At 34.3% G+C, this 13811-nt stretch overlaps 1 protein-coding gene and 1 long non-coding RNA gene across 2 annotated transcripts; one reads left to right on the top strand and one right to left on the bottom strand.

The window, feature by feature from the left end:
• The first annotated feature begins 414 nt into the window (after positions 1-414).
• Positions 415-4064, top strand: LOC140180388 (uncharacterized). The gene is made up of 2 exons (XR_011874589.1): positions 415-1480; positions 2636-4064. It is a non-coding gene; the product is annotated as an uncharacterized lncRNA (long non-coding RNA).
• Positions 2160-3107, bottom strand: LOC140180387 (cation/H(+) antiporter 15-like). The gene is made up of 2 exons (XM_072221288.1): positions 2624-3107; positions 2160-2475 (listed from the first exon to the last, which is right to left on the bottom strand). Exons 1-2 carry the CDS (start codon positions 3105-3107, stop codon positions 2462-2464), a joined length of 498 nt encoding a protein of 165 aa, XP_072077389.1. The 3' UTR covers positions 2160-2461.
• Positions 4065-13811: the final 9747 nt, after the last annotated feature.

Raw genomic sequence — 13811 nt, 5'->3', positions numbered from 1 at the left:
TCTTTGTGCAGAAATTTGGGTGATTTGGAATAGTCTGTTGATGACTTCAGAAATTGGTGCCAAGCATATTATCTGTTAGGTGGACTAATGGATACATTTCTTCTTGTTAGTCATTGTTGCTTCCCTGGTAAACATGAAGAGACGGCTTTGCTACAAAAGATTTTCGAACTCAAGAACCATAGAAGTTAGGAATTGTGTTTTGTGTTAATACAGCAAAATGCAAATAATGTTGCTGACTGGTTAGCAAAATTTGGGGCACATAGTAATTGTAATACAGGAAATTGACTACAATCACCATATTGCTCATGGATAACATAATTTAGGCGACTCATCCTTGTTTTGTTTATTGCTGTTTTTGTTTCGCTTTCTTTTCTTTTTTTATTAGCCTCAGCTTACCAAAAAAGTATGCTTACATGGGGTAGACCCACTATCAATCACGGATAATACAGTGATATTATGAAGTAATAATTGAATAAAAAACGGAGGTTGGTGACCATTCATGAACTATTCCTAATGGAGTTAGCATTCTCACTCTGCAATAACATATTTTAATGAGTAAATCACAATTTCAGACCATTAAAAATGTCAGATAAAACTAACCATTACAGGCTAAAACTAACAAAACCTTAATCATAGGTTAATTTTGTTTAAAATGCCATTATTACCCTTTACTCCTTTTCCTTCCCCTTTCTTTTTCTTCTACCTCTTCCTCTTCTAAAATTCTCCAAAAATCGGTGCCATTATCATCACCAACAACACCAACACAATATCCATCATCACCCAACATACACAAACCCTAAAATTTTCAAATCTGAAATTATAATTAATCAAAACAATTTTGCAGCAAAGTTTAGAATCTACAACTATGAGAAAGCTAAAAACGAAGAGTTGGAACAAGAACAAGAAAACGAAGAACAAGAGGAAGAGGAATTGGAGTAGGAGGAAGATGAATAGTTCAGCTTCAGTTTTCCTATCCCATGATTTCGCCAGTTTCCGCCGATAATGTATTCGATAATGGCTAGATCGACCTTCGATCAGAATCTTCTTTTTTTTTTCTTAGACGAGTATGAATACGAGGCAAAACATAACTATGGCCCCTGTAGATGGAACAACAATGCGGCGAGGCTCCATTTCCTCATCGGCGGCTTTGATGGCTGCAGTACCAAAGAGCCTTATTATGAGTTGTTGCTGAAGATAACGATGAAGATCCAAAGTTATTAACTTTCGGTGGTTAATCTCAATGGGTTTGCTTCAATTTCATCTTCTGACATCTCCATAGGTGAGGAAGCTAACTCATTAATAGTTGCATTTGGATGATAGGTGGCAATCATCAAAACTATGTTTCTACAAAACTGAACCTGACCATGGAAGTCTTTAGCAGAAAGATGTTAATTGAAATCCAAAGATTTGAACTTTGAGAAACATTTGATGATGGGTGTTCACTGTTCATCGAAGTCTCAGTTTTGGTTCATGGCTTCCAGTTAAGTCTTGGTACTTTTTTGCATTTTTGCAAATTATATGATGAATTTGGGATTTAAATTATGACTAATTTCTCAATGGATGCATCTAAGGTTAAGTCTAAATTGGAAGGTAATATTGTTAATACACATCCAAATGGTTCAACTCTTGCATCCAGTTAGATCAAGGAAGAGGTAGAAAGGAAAGAGACAAGGAAAAAAGAGTTAAGTCTCAGTTTAGTATTTGATATTGGGGAGTTGCACCTATTTAGTTTCTCTTTTCAATTGCTATAATAGAAGTATCAATTTTATAATATATTTAAATTTTTTTTCGAACTAAGGAATAGTATTTTTTTTTTGTGCTATTTAATTATTTTTTTAAATAATATTTCAGCTGTTTTGTTCATATATTTTTTGTAATCTTTTTTAAAGAAATTTTGAATGTGTTTTTTAAAATGTAATTCAATTGCCTGTGTGTTCTAAAGTCTTTTTTAATGGATGAAGGATGTTATTTTAAAGATTTTTTCACGGTTGTTACAAATTATATTTTATTATTATTATGTTAATTGATGTTATTATCAAAGGTTTAGTGTTTTTTTTTCATACTATTTCGGCTATTTTTTAAATATATTTTCTGGAGTCTTTTATAAGATAATTTCGGAATCATTTTTTACTATGTATTTTAATGGTTTTTGGCCTTAGTGTTCTATATTCTTGTCTTTTATGCAAGGTTTTGAAAACCGGACCGGTCATCAAACCGTTCTAATGACTGGTTCACTGGTTTACAGGTCCAACCGGTCTAACCAGTGATTCAACCGGAAAAACCGTTTTAAAATAAAATAATAAATAAATTATAACCAATACATAAAATATCTGTTCCTATATTTTGCATTGTTCTGTTCTTGTATGATATGTGCCTTTTTCTTGGCTTGTGGATCAATGCCACTGTGTGTGAGATGATTGTTGTCATCAGAATTGTTACAAGAACCATGATTGAAAATACTTCATCGCCCAATACCTACTTACATACATAATGAATTGAATCAATAATATGCATGATGGGTATACGTGAATTAATTTATAAAAAGTTAAAACATGCATCATATAATTGAGCACTATAATTTCAATGAAGCCTTTAGTATTCATAAGCAGACCAAGAATTACACCTTCCATGACAGGTATTTGGAATAGGAGAGAAACAACAAGAGGAACCATCAAGACCACAAATCCCCATCTAGTGGTTCCCTTGATCAAGGTGAGATTAGTCTTGAGGCCACTGATAGCAAAGAAGAGAGGTAGCAGAAGGCCAGAAACAAAGTCCTCAAGCTTCTCAATGATAGCAGCAGCAAGTGGTCCATTTGGAATAACCAAACCATAAACAAATGCACCAAACACAGCATGTGCCTCAAGTGCATCAGTGATAAAAGCAGAGATCATAACACCAGTAAGTACAATGCATATCTGTGTTTCACTGAAGGGTTGTTCCTCTGGGGTTTTATGTATCATCCATGACACCAGAGGCCTAAAAACAAGAATGCAAACAACAACAAATGCAAGACTTGACAATAGAACCCAGAGAGAAGCATAAGAATAACGAGCTTTCCTCTCTGACAAGGCAATGCCTACAGCTAACAAAGCCCAAGCACACATGTCATAGACAAAACAGCAACCAGCAATTACAAAACATTACAAGAAAATTTCAACAAAAATTTCAGAAATTAAAAAAACTAAAACAGAGTAGCAGAACTAAATCAATTATTTGATTTCAAAAAATCCATTCACAATTTCACATTCAGCTATCAGTAAACAGAGCATAAAAGGAAGAAGAACCGAAATGATGAAAGTAGGGCCACTAACCTTCGACGGAGAGAAGGACGGCGAGCGGCGAGACGACGGAGAGCGGAGACCCAACGGCGAACTGCTCCAAGCCTCGAACAGAGAAGCAGAGGAAGAGAGGGCTTGGGTTCTGGACAGGGGGAAGAGGAAGAAGCGGAGGCGCTGACAATACGGACGGCGGCGACACTGCGGTAGAACTATTGAGGAAGAACCTAGGGCTAGGGTTTTGAAGCGCGGCGATGGAAGCGCGGCTGAGCAGACAAAGACGACGGACGCCGAACTCGAGGAAGCAACCGCGATCGGTGACAGCGAACAGGGGTTGAAGACTTGGAGTACGAGAGAAGCTAGATGACGGATGGCAAACTTTGAGTGCGACGGACGGCGGCAGTATGCCACTCCTTGTGGCGGTGGTGTAGGCTTACAGTGCTAGGGTTTTGTGGTTGGGGTTGTGTGATTTCTGACTGAAAGAAAGGGAGAACGGGAGAATGGGAGAAAGAAACGAAGAGCTTCCCTTTTTGTGTAAACCGGCCGGGTTCCGGTTCGGTCTGACCGGCCGGTTCTCGTCTGGTTCAACGGTTTTTTGTCGGTTTACTGATTATCGGTTTTATATGCCTGACCGGACTATTAATATTATCGGTTCGCAGTTAAACCGGTCCGACCGGCCGGTCCGGTCCGATTTTCAGAACCTTGTTTTTATGTGTTATGGATGTTAGTTTAAGGATCTTTTTAATTGTAATGCATATACAAACCTAAAACTTTTACATACACAAACCTTTGTTTAATCTATTCTATTATATAAAAATCGGATGTCTGCACTTAATGATGAAGCTGACATGGCATATTTCGAAGAATGTTTTTCGATTTAATTGTTTTAACTCATTCAATATAATTTATTGCACTGACTTAATTATATCAACTAATTGATTTGATTAGATATTTAAATATTAATATAATTAATATAATTTATTATAATTTATATTACTTAATTAATTATATTACATTAATTATAATTCGTTATATTAGTGAATTAGTCTTTTCATTTATAAAGTCTAAAATAAAATAAATAAATTGTTATTATTCTAATTAAATTTATTTATATACTATGTATGAATTAACGTTAATTCATAAAACATAGAACTTGTGGATTGTGATAAAAACGCAAATCAGAAAAAAAAACGCATATAATTATAGAAGAATTAAATTTATCCTCTTTATTTATTTTTAACCATCGTTTTAGATTTTAATTTTTTTTAAAACCAGTGATAGTGAAATTTTATTGATGCTAGATAAAATTATAAATTTTTGCTCTTTCAATCAAATCATACCACATACAAAAATAAATTAAATAAATCGAATTTGTATTTCTATATAAATCGAATTGAATAAATTCGATTTAGACAAATACATAGTAAATTGAATTCATAAGGTTCGAATTATATGTAACTTCTGAATAATTATAATGTTATGGGTATTTTATATAAAAATTAATACAAAAATAATTTAAATTCTATACAATATATTTTTTGTGTATTTATGAGCTATTAAAAATGAATGAAAAAATATTGTATGAAATTTGAATTTTTTTGTATGGGTTGTTGTATAAAATACTAATATCATTATATTATTTATTTTGAAATAGAGTACAACTAAGATTTTACTAACAATTTTAAATAAAATATTTTTATAAAGTTTTAAAATTTTTTATTATGAGCACTTTTTGTAATTATTATAAATAATTTTATAAAATTTAAAAATGGCTTAATAGATGTTATGAGTAAACCGTCTGACAAAAAAACTGATTATAAAACCGGTCGTATATGTGATTAATCGGTGAACCATTAGAACTGGTCGATTTTTTTAAAGGGTTTCCAGTTTGTTAATAACTCCTCCAAACGGTGCCGTTTTGACTTAAAAAAAAAAACTGATTCCCCAACGGCTTAAGCCCATAACCCATTCCCACTCCCACACTCCTCTCCTCTCCTCTCTGAAATTGACGTGAAATTTTGAAATTGAAAGAAGAATCCTAGCTCCCCAAATCGCGAGCCCGCAGCCGCCGCAGTGTCAGACTGAGAGAGAGCGTGCTGAGATAAAAGAAGAAACTATTATAGTTAAAGCAATAGCAGAGGCTGAAGGTCAAGCGCATGAAGCAATTGGCTGAGGATCATAAAAGGAGAATGCTTATAGAACGGATGCAGGGTGAAAGAGATAAATGGCTTGCTGCGATCAACACATCCTTTGGTCATATTGAAGGTATGCAACTGTTAACAAACCTTTTGGGAATTATATCAGATTAAGAAACAAAAAATTGGTGCTATATATCAAATCTTATTCTCATACCCTTTTTATTCTGTACGTCTTGAAATGCCAGTATTTATGATACAGAATGATTTGCCAACATACAAAAATAAAATAATTTCATGCCTTTTCGAAACTTCTTGTGATTTACAGTACTTAATTATTGCATGTAAATACGGTGATTTCCTCTTCAGCATATATTACTTCTTATTTTGATTTTTCAAAATTAAACCCTATTTTGCCATGTAAATAAAACACAATAAATGTTGGCCGTTAATTTCTATCCTAATTTTGATAATTATTTTATTTTATTGATATGATTCAGATTCTTTAATCCTGAATAGTCCAAAAACTTTCGTCTTTTTTCTTAGTTGGATTTTGATAGAAACGTCAAAATTTTTGCAATCCTTACCAATACTGGGGCTGAACAGTGCTGTGACTCTCTATAAATATAGCATGGATGATCACCATACTTACTGTTTATCTGTAGTGAAATTCATAATATTTGAGTAATTTTGTTGTGGCAGGTAGCAATGGCAGCTAGGTGAGTTCATGTGCCATGTGGTGAATTTTACAATATTTTTTTTTATCTTTCACTAAATATGAGGACTTTGATTTTTAGGTATGATCTCATCAAGTGTATCAATGCTGGTCCAAAGTATAAGGTGTGAAAACTCAAAGTACGTGTCATTAGACTTTGGACCGTTTCTCACTTTACAAATTCTGGGGTGAAGGCACCTATTGAGATGGTTGTCCTTGATGAAGAGATAAAATCTTCTCTTTGCATTTGAGATTTATTTTTGTAATGAATGAGCAATAAACCTCATTTATCTATGACTCTATAAAACTAATGCATTCAGGGGGATACAATTCAATGCTCTATTAAAGGCATATTTGTTCCTATCTTCGAGGACCTACTCGTTGAGGGCAACGTGTACGTAGTCAATAATTTTGTAGTTACTTTGACTACCATCAAGTTTAAGCCTACTAGACACGAATTTAGAATCAACTTCAAGAGGGGCACGATTGTGCGTCCGGTACAAGACTCTTCAGTTCCATTGAACGGATTCAATTTTGTTCCGTTAAAAAAAATTCATGCAGAGTCTAAAAAAGATAGTTATTTAGTTGGTAAGTACTTTGTTAGAGTAATCTATAACGCATGTGTTGTTTAATTCTTTGAGGTCTATATTTAACGCAAAATAATTTATCATAATTTTTGTATTACATAATATGTCTATATTTAATGTACGTCATTTGAATTGGCTGATGCATCATTTTTTGTTATAGGTATAGTACTAAAAAAATTATATTATTTAGTAAAATTATTCTTCAATTTGTTATTGGCTTTGTTTTCTATTATTATGCGTTTTATTTTAACACATCTAAATACAGATTTCATATATATAGCAACTAAAGAATTAGTACCTTTAATGAAATTGTTGGTAACAAGTAATAACCTATTTATTTTTTGTTTCTTCACGAACTTCGATTTCTAGGCTCTAACTATTTATTAACAGTCTTTTATATTTTTATTTTTAAGAAAATTACAAAAATCTGATTTCAACATGGATGAAACTTTGGAAAAGATATGTCATTTTTGGACAAAAGTTTGAGCAGATAGAGTTTTGTTAATGGAAAGATTGGTGCCTTTATTTTTTAGATGTGATAGGTCAGCTTGCCTCTAAGTGTAACTTGGTCGAGTTCACACGGGACGGGAAGCCGTCAAGTTATATCACGATAGAACTTGATGATCTTGAGTAATGCTTAATATCTTTTTGATAGTGGCTTTTGTTTTAAAATCTTATTTTGCAATTTTGTGCCTCTCTTTACTTTACAAGTATTGCTATTTCTTATAGGGGTGGATAGAAATTAAGGGTAACGTTGTGGCAGAATTTTGCTTTTAACTTGCTCAAATATTTGGAGGAACACCCGTGTCTTACCTATGTGGTTATTCTCCAAATGAGTAAGATGAAATTTTATAGTGGTTTGTTTATTTTACTGGTATTTGAATGTATGTTTTGTGTCATCATATGCTTTTGGTATTTTTTTTAATTTGTTATGTCTTTTTGTAGGGGTCATGGGTGTTTCCAATATAAACTACAATTCGAAACTGTTTATCAATGTTGAATTTCCAGCTGCCAGAAATTTCTTTGCAAGGTACAGTGTATAGATTAGTAGTGTTGCCAGTAGAATATTTATACAAGGCTTTTGATTATTTAACTATTAACAAATTTTATAAATTCTGATTTAAAAATGCAAGGGTGAACAAATTGGATTCTGTTGACGAACAAGGCATAATGCCGCTGGTCTGTGATCAACCTGTTTCAATTGAGAAAGATTTTTTGCGTCTGTCAGTCTACAAAACAATTACCGAGATAAAGGAGCATAATCAGGTAAAATTCTTTCTTTATTAGTCTTCCTTTTTTTTCAATTATTATGTCTAATGTTTGTTGGATCATAATCTCAATTGTTGTGTTGTACCCTTGCATCCATTGATTTTAGGATGCTGTATTTGTTACTGCCACGACGATTAAGGAAGTTGAGACCGAGTTTGGTTGGTGGTACAAAGGATGTAAGAAGTGTCGTCGTGGCTTAAGGAAACTTGAGAAAAGATATTTCTGTCCTAATTGCGTTGAAGACTACGGGTTCTATGTGCCAATGTATGACTCACGATACTTCTTTAACATTGACACATTACATACTCTTTGTCTAAGAAAATAATGGTATAAACTAATCATTTGTATTATTTCTTGATAAATTTTGTTGTTGAATTCTATCCTTCGTGATTCAGTTAGCCTAATAGGTTAAAGATAATTGATTTTAAATAAGGCTAACCATCTCTTTCAAAGCATAACATATAGCAAGAGTTAAACATAATTAACCAAATGAAAGGGTTTCATTGACTTAACAGTGTCGAAGAACAACAATAATACAAATTTTGACGTATATAAAAATGTGCATAAGATTACTACAAGTCAAAGAACAGTGTGTCGAGAAACTGGTACCTCATATAATATTCTCAGTTTACAATCTAGTGAAGATAAATGTGATATTTTCTCACTATAATTGACTTATATTTATCTAAATTTAATTTATATCAGTTTAATAACGAAAATTTTCTATATATTTTTCATTACTCATTCATAGAGAAGCAACTATCTATGTATGGTGTACACTGTGCCTCGCATGGAATTGGACAGAAAAATACTTCTCCTAATTATGTAAGACCTTCTACATAAGAGATAAGATCTAAATCTTTAACTCTACGGACGGATCCCTCATTGACAAGAACTCCACTATCCGTGTTAATAAATAGTACGTATAATTAATGATTGCCAAATGATTCATACACCAATATTTAACAAAAGGTATACTTCATCGGAAATCATTTATATAACATAGATTTATTACAATTCTAGCATACTCCAGTGTACAAGGACCCGCCAATAATCTAACGGAAGTCGTTCCGCAAAATCAGCTTCCATCACACTGCGGTTCCCACAAATCGTGCCTAACAGAAAGGTAATTTAGAAAAGATGATCATCATTATTATATTCTTTTCTTTCCTATAGTGTAACGTTTAATTGAATAAAATTGAACTTTTTGTAAAGAAGTTCTACTATAATTGGGGTGCAAAAAAGACAATCTTCCTCTATTGTTGCTTCGGTGGCTATTAATTTAGCACAACTTTATGAAGATGTAAATTTATCGACTGTTAAGACGCACCCACCAAGCGGTGACACACAAAGTGGCCAAAATGTTGACCCTTTTGTTGATGATGAAGGTAATTTCTCATTATATCAAGAATTTAAGTTTGTAGTTTGCAAGAGATATGAATTATTAGTAATACATCAACATATATGTTTGTATTTTTTATAATTTTTATTTATTGTAGTTTTGAATGGTTATGATGATTCAATGTTGGATGTGGATATGGAAGATAATTTTATACCATCCTCAGAAACCTTACACGATATGTAAAAATTTTATCTGCATGTTTATTTGCATCTTTGTGTACATCATGAACTAAATTGCATCGGTATGACAACTGAGTATCTAAAGAGAGTTCATTCGGCAGATGTCTGGGATATAGAAAATCCTATTTATCAATATCAACACTGTAAAGCATGGATGTAGTCTGGAGAAAGGCTTGCTAAATCCAAACAGTCGCCCCAACCAAAGTTTTCATTATGTTGTATGGAAGGAAAGATCGAGCTTCCTTTACTTTCTATGCCTCCTGATGAGCTCATTTAGCTTCATACTGGAGGAGATCAAAGAAGTATTCATTTCCTAAAAAATATAAGGACATTTAATTCAATGGTTTGTTTTACATCAATGGCCGAAAAAATTGACCGTGGGGTGAACAATGGGTCTGCTCCTCCAATTTTTAAGCTTGGGGGTCAAAACTACCATAGCATTGGTAGCTTACTTCCTCCTAATAGTTTGTGACTAACATTTGCCCAACTATATATCTATGACACAGAAAACGAGATTGATAATCGAATAGGCACACTTCGGTAATTTTCATGCAATCAGTCAAATTTTTTAGTTATTTCTTATCTGTAAGAGAAAATAACATAAATTTCATTATTTTTTTTTTCGCAGCTCCAATGAAGCTATAAATGAGTGGGATAGAGAAATTGTGGCAATATTAAGAAACAATCTAGACAAATATAATAGTTTGGCAAAGAGTTTTCTCTATAAAAGAGATAGGTACCAACAGGAAAATTGCACAAACATAAAGCTTAAGTTGATTAGTAAAAGGACTACAGATGGCAGGACATACAACTTGCCATCTGCATCTGAAGTGGCTGCATTGATTGTTGGTGATGTCGAACAACTTAGCAAAGATAGAGATATTCTAAAAAGGTTGTGCACTTCACTTCAGCCCTTCACATCAAGGTGACAGGATTACATAGACTGAGCAGTGTCTTCGGGGTTTATCGTAAATAAGGTAAGGTAAGATTGGTTTCAACTAGCATATGGGCACAGTTGAGCACCGAGTCCTTAGCAATGGACTGCCCAGTGTGTAGGTGAAAGACGGTCTCTCGCTGATTGTTCCGCCTGAACGGAGTGTCAGCGGTTCTGAAGAAGAAAAGGAAGAGATAAGTTACTCCTACTAGAAAGGGACCTATATAATTTCATACGCTATTACCATCTTAGGCAAAGACATATTTCCAAGAGTAGAGAGCATGATTTACGGCTACAACCTTAGATAATGATAATCTGAGGAGTCTATCTTATGCTATTGGATTCTCTAACCCTGCTTACTTACCTTCTAGCCTACGAAAAAGACCTGCTTATCGAACTGAACTTCAATGAGACTACGCACTTGTGGCACACACGCTATATCATCTCTTCATCCCGTAAAAAGGAAATGAGCCCATTGATTCACCTATCCCAACAGCAGAATTATTGTGAGGAAAGCCCAGGAGAGATCTTAGCATGTATGGTTATTCTTACCCTTGGCCTTCTTCTCCTCGTTTTCATTGGGTCACTGCACTAAAGCTAAGGATTTATTTTCTTAGTTACATGAGTTCGATCCCTTTCTTGTCCTCTTCAATCTTTGAAAGCTCAGCCAATCTGAGAGTTTTATCCTTAGAGATATCATCTACAGTGGATGGTTCCGGAACTGGGGGCTTGTTTAGGTCGAGGGGTGGCGTGGGAAAGGGGAATTCGACCACGGGCAAAGACCGTCTTTTTCGCTTGTTTTTGTTGGATAATCCTTTGTTTACAGAGTCTTATTCTATTAATAAATTTCTCTATCAGTCTAGCTACGTACCTTCCATTGTAAGGCAAATGTGTTCTCTTCTAGATGGCTTCCCTGACTGGAAGTGGTACATGCCCATATTAGGAGAAGTTTCGGACAGTACTTCACCAAAGCGAAAACGAAAGAGACGAACTCCTATATTCTTAAGAAAGAGACAACCACTTATTCGTGCTCAACCAACCTACGCTCCTTCTTCTAAGATAAAGGACGAAGAACGAAGCTCCAAGACAGAACCGAGACCGATACCCATATTATCGCAGACTAGGCGCACAAGACCCCATAGCAGCGGATTGATGTTTTTCATCCATATTATTTAGCCTTGCAATTTCCATTGTTGTTTCCGTATGGGGAGGATGGATTTCGTTTGGGTATTGCAACATCAAATTCTATCTCCGCTAGGCCTACAAAGAAAAACAAAGCAATCACTTTGCGATAATTCTTTGCTTTTCGACTACAGAAAAGGACGGGTGAATCTCCGTTTATTCTGAGATCAAAGAGATTATTCCAACAGTTTCTGGTAGATGCCTACACAATGGTGGAATCAGAGAGGTTAAAATTTTTTAGGTGTAAACAATCACAGTTGAGAGTTGATAAATACAAATGTCTGCATGAAAGTCTTATAAACGGGGATGTAGATGCTGCAAGGCTTGGCAAAAGAATCATTCTTCCCAGTACTTTTACCGGTGGACCTAGGTATATGATGAATAATTATAAAGATGCATTTGTAATTTACAAATATGCAGGATATCCTAGCTATTTTATCCCCATGACCTGTAACCCTGAATGTGATGAGATAAAAAGAGAAGTGACTTCCATTGGATTGAAGGCAGAAGACTGTCCTAATATATTGTGTTGAGTTTTCAAGATCAAGCTTGATGGTTTGCTTGATGACCTAAAAGAGAAAAAAATCTTTGGCAAAATTTTGGGATGTAAGTCTGTGTTTATGCAACGCTTTATTAAAATCTTATGTTGTAATGCTTTGCTCATTTGTCTTTTTCAATTTTTAGACGTTTGTATTGTAGAGTTTCAAAAGAGAGGGCTTCCGCATGCACATATCCTTTTATTCATGAGTAACGAGTTCAAACCACAAACACTAGATGACATAGACAAACATATAACAGCTGAGATTCCTGATGAAAATGAAAGGCCAAATCTACATGGAGTTGTTCAAAATTACATGGTACATGGTCCATGTGGTTCGTACAACAAGAATTCACCTTGCATGAAGAATGGATCATGTTCAAAGTTCTATCCTAAAGAGTTTAGACAATGAACACTCATTGATGAGGTCGGATTTCCCAAATATAGGCGTACTGATAACGGTCGAACAGTGAAGAAAAGGGAATGTGTACTAGACAATAAGTTCATTGTTCCGTATAATCCAGAATTGTTGCTCAAGTTCGGGTGCCACATAAATGTGGAATACACATGCCAAACAAGTTCTATTAAGTGTCTGTTTAAGTATGTACACAAGGGTAATGACCGCATAACAGCTACTCTATACAATGCTGGTGATTCGTCAGAAGCCACACAAGTTGTTGACGAAATTAGGAATTACTACGATTGTAGGTATATTTCGGCATGTGAGGCAGTTTGGCATCTATTTGGATACGAAATCCAAGAGAAAGAACCATTTGTGATTAGACTTCCATTCCATTTGGAGGATGAGAAACCTGTGGTTTATGGTGAAACTTCTAATATGAATGATATCGTCGAAAGAGCAATATCTCATAAGTCCATGTTTATGGGATGGATGGCGGCGAACATGTCATATCCCTATGCTCAAAGTCTGACTTATGCTGAGTTTCCAACCAAGTTTGTTTGGAAGGACGATTCTTCAAAGTGGTTTCCTCGAAAGAAAGGCTTCGCAATTGGAAGGTTGACTCAGGTACCTGCAGGTAATGACGAGTTTATATTCAATTTTGATCTTACTTATTTAATGATTTAAATTTAAAATCTTAACAGCCTGTACTGCACGTCCATTTTATTCAATTTATCTACACTAGAAAATAAATGTTCAAATAACTTTCAACAATTATAATTTGTAGATTATACAATTTTTTATTTTTTTATATTTTTTAGGAAAATTATTCTTATGCGGATGTGTAGCTACATAATAATTAAAACAGCGTAGCTTAATCCATTTAACAACTTAAAAGTGGGATTTTAACCAAATTTTTTGCAGCAAATACTGAAGAATATTACCAACGACTTTTCTTGAATACTCAAAGAGGATGTATGAGTTTTCGAGATATAAGAACAGTAGGAGGAACAATTCATGCTATGTATAGAGATGCATGCTTCGCCCTTGGACTCTTGCAAGATGACAAAGAGTTCATTGATGCAATTAAGAAAGCAAGCTCATGGGCCTCAGGATCATATGTTAGGAGGTTATTTGTCATTCTATTAACATCCAACAATATCTCAAGACCAGAACATGTCTGAGATAGATG

Source organism: Arachis hypogaea, chromosome 16, assembly GCF_003086295.3.
Source record: "Arachis hypogaea cultivar Tifrunner chromosome 16, arahy.Tifrunner.gnm2.J5K5, whole genome shotgun sequence".
Taxonomy (NCBI): Eukaryota; Viridiplantae; Streptophyta; class Magnoliopsida; order Fabales; family Fabaceae; genus Arachis; species Arachis hypogaea.
The sequence above is the reverse complement of the archived record's forward strand: the minus strand, read 5'-3'. Positions and strand labels throughout refer to the sequence as shown.